The sequence below is a fragment of the Meleagris gallopavo genome, unplaced genomic scaffold, assembly GCF_000146605.3.
Source record: "Meleagris gallopavo isolate NT-WF06-2002-E0010 breed Aviagen turkey brand Nicholas breeding stock unplaced genomic scaffold, Turkey_5.1 ChrUn_random_7180001828943, whole genome shotgun sequence".
Taxonomy (NCBI): Eukaryota; Metazoa; Chordata; class Aves; order Galliformes; family Phasianidae; genus Meleagris; species Meleagris gallopavo.
The window spans coordinates 199-3,020 of record NW_011101977.1 but is presented as its reverse complement, the minus strand read 5'-3'; the positions used below and the strand labels follow the sequence as shown (position 1 = coordinate 3,020).

Sequence of the window (2,822 nt, the reverse complement as noted above, 5' to 3'; positions counted from 1 at the left end):
AGGGAGAGCTGTATGGGAGGGAGTCCTGAGAAGCCTCTGAGAGCTGCACTTACCCAGGAGCTGAGGGTAGTCAAGTGGAGGAAGCTGGATAGAGGACTGCAAAGTGCTCAGCTCTTTTATACCTGTCCCAGACAGCCTCGAGCTTAGATGGGAGGGCGGTGGTTTCAGAAGATCCCAATAATCATGAAATAAAGCCAATAGGCTTTATGACACACAAGCAGTGAAGTGACGCAATTGTATCTCTGCCCTTTGTGGACTTTGAGGCACAAACACGCTGTGGAGAACGAGAAAATGGAAGAATTTGATGGCAACATGCAATTATGTGAAATTCCCAACGCTACTGGTCCTCATTTCATGGAACTAATCAACCCTAATATTTTCCTTATCCTTCATGCAATTGCGCCTTCACCTGTAAAATCCAGCATAGCTCCACATTTTTTCAGCATCTTTAGGGAACTGGGGAACAGGAAATGCCCCATGTCTCACAGAAGTAATGTTTGTGGATGCTCCAGAACTCACACCCCAATTGCCCCTCAGCCCTTACTGGTGTAGGGTGATGGTGGACAACTGGGAGTGGTCCCAGGTGGGTGGGATGGCTTCATTTTTTGCCCCCAATTCCACCACCTCTGTTTACCAGCCCATAAAGTGGAGTTAATGAGAGGTGTGCTGGCAGCGTGCTGCACTGTAAAAAGCTTCATCTGCAGGATACCTCTGACTCTTCAACACAGATGAAGTTTGGGATTAGGAACACTTTGGGGTTTGTTGGTGTTGTGAGGTCAGATTCAACAGCACGTGGTCCTTCATGTGATGTTGCATCAGTGTTTGACCCTCCCATCACATTCTTCTTCTCCAGGGCATGTTTGTTACTCAGGGTACCAGTGATGAGGGATATAATTGCTCCGCATCACTCCTTGTGTGTCATGAAGACTGTTGGCTTTATTTCATGATTATCTGGGGCTTCTGCCACTACCGCCCTCAAGTCGATGCTTGGGGATGTCTGGGACAGGTATAAAAGAGCTGAGGGCTTTGCAGTCCACTATCCACCTTCCTCCACTTGACTCTCCATCTCAGCGTGGTAAGTCTATGCCTTATGTATCTCCTCAGTTTCTTAGCAGTACTTCTGTCAAGTGCTTCTTTGCTGTGGGCTCTAACACTTTATTCTTAGTGCCTGATAAGTCTGGGTGTGATCATATTTTTTTTCAGAAATATGGAAATAATGGATATTTAAACTTTTAGGCGCAATGTCCTGAGCTTACTGATGCAATTTTATCCTCTGCGCTCTCCATGATTTTCTCACTGCTTTCTGTGAGGGAGTTTTACTCCACCCTCTGGCTCAGCTGGGACATAGTCTCATGCAGGAAGAGCAGGTGCTTTACAACAGCATTTCAAGTGAATATTGTATTTTTGCTCTGACTGACTGATATGATGCAGAGCATTTCCTCAGCACATGCTCCAAATGCAAGAGAGGCATGAAGGATTTGTGTTCCATTTCTATTCTGACCATGGCTCTGCCTACTCTCACAGCTTCATCTCCTGAACCAAAGAATGTCCTGCTCCAGCCTGTGTGCCCCTGCCTGTGGGGTGGCCGCCCCGGCCCCACTGGCTGACAGCTACAACGAGCCCTGCGTGCGCCAGTGCCCCGACTCCACTGTGGTGATCCAACCCCCGGCCTCCGTGGTCACCTTCCCCGGGCCCATCCTCAGCTCCTTCCCGCAGAACGCTGTGGTTGGCTCAGCAGGAGTGCCCGCCGTTGGATCTGGCTTGGGTGGCACCTTTGGACGTAGTGCCGGCTTTGGGGGCTATGGAGGCCTGGGAGGCTATGGAGGCTCTTATGGCCTTGGGGGCTTTGGGGGCTATGGAGGCTTTGGCAGCTGTGGATATGGTAGCTGGGGCCGAGGCCACAGGTATCTCAGCGGCAGCTGTGGGCCCTGCTAAACCCCAAATATCCACGCAGTACAGTGCTGCATCTGCTGAGTCTTCACAAATACCTCCTCTTCTCTTCTACCACCAGATGTAGCTTTCCATCCCTCTTATGGCTGTGCCAAAGCAGTTACTTTAAATTACTGTTCCTTGCTTTTTGTACTGTAAAGTCTTTCAAATCTGCAGTTTAGGGCTCAGGGTTTCCAACAGTGCCTCCAGAAGTTCCCCTCTACTTCTGTACAGCAATGCAGTGCTCATCCTCGGATGAGGATCTCCCCACTCCGTCCAGCTCTGAGCTTCCTGAACGATGCTAAGAAGAGGAATCTCTGGGGTGAAGCCTTGGGTTGAGACTTGCTGCAGCCTTGTGGTTTGCACGACTGTAATTCATTATTTCTGTGTTGTGCTTTTTTCTGTATCACTATCTACTGCCTTCTCCATTTGCATTAAAGAATCTGTATTGCATCAACAATTCTTTTTTGTCTGAGTTTGGTCTTCCTTTCGCTATGAGATTTGTTTATAACAAAGCAGTGATGTGAAATATCCAACAGCTCACAGGTTTGGTGAAAAGTTTTATAATATCTCCGATTTTCTCTCAGAGATCACTTTTAAAATGAAGTGTAGGCAAACTACTACAAAAAGATATGCTTTGTTACTGTGTCCAGATTCAAAGGTAAGATTGTCCCCCCTACTCCGCTCTTGTGAGGCCCTATCTGGAATGCTGTGTCCAAGTGTGGAGCCCCCAGTGCAAAGGGGATGGGGGACTGTTGGGGATGGTCCGGAAGGGGGCCCCAGGGATGGTCAGGGAACTGGGGGGCCTCCCCTGTGGGGACGGGCTAAGGGAGCTGGGCTTGTTCAGCCTGGAGGGGAGAGGGCTCTGGGGTGATCTCATTGCAGCATTTTGG

General features: G+C 49.2%; 1 protein-coding gene across 1 annotated transcript; it reads left to right on the top strand.

Moving 5' to 3' along the window:
* The first annotated feature begins 1,271 nt into the window (after positions 1 to 1,271).
* LOC104915596 (claw keratin-like) lies at positions 1,272 to 2,375 on the top strand. The gene has a single exon (XM_031557510.1). The coding sequence runs from the start codon at positions 1,546 to 1,548 to the stop codon at positions 1,933 to 1,935; it is 390 nt and encodes a 129-aa protein (XP_031413370.1). The 5' UTR covers positions 1,272 to 1,545; the 3' UTR covers positions 1,936 to 2,375.
* Positions 2,376 to 2,822: the final 447 nt, after the last annotated feature.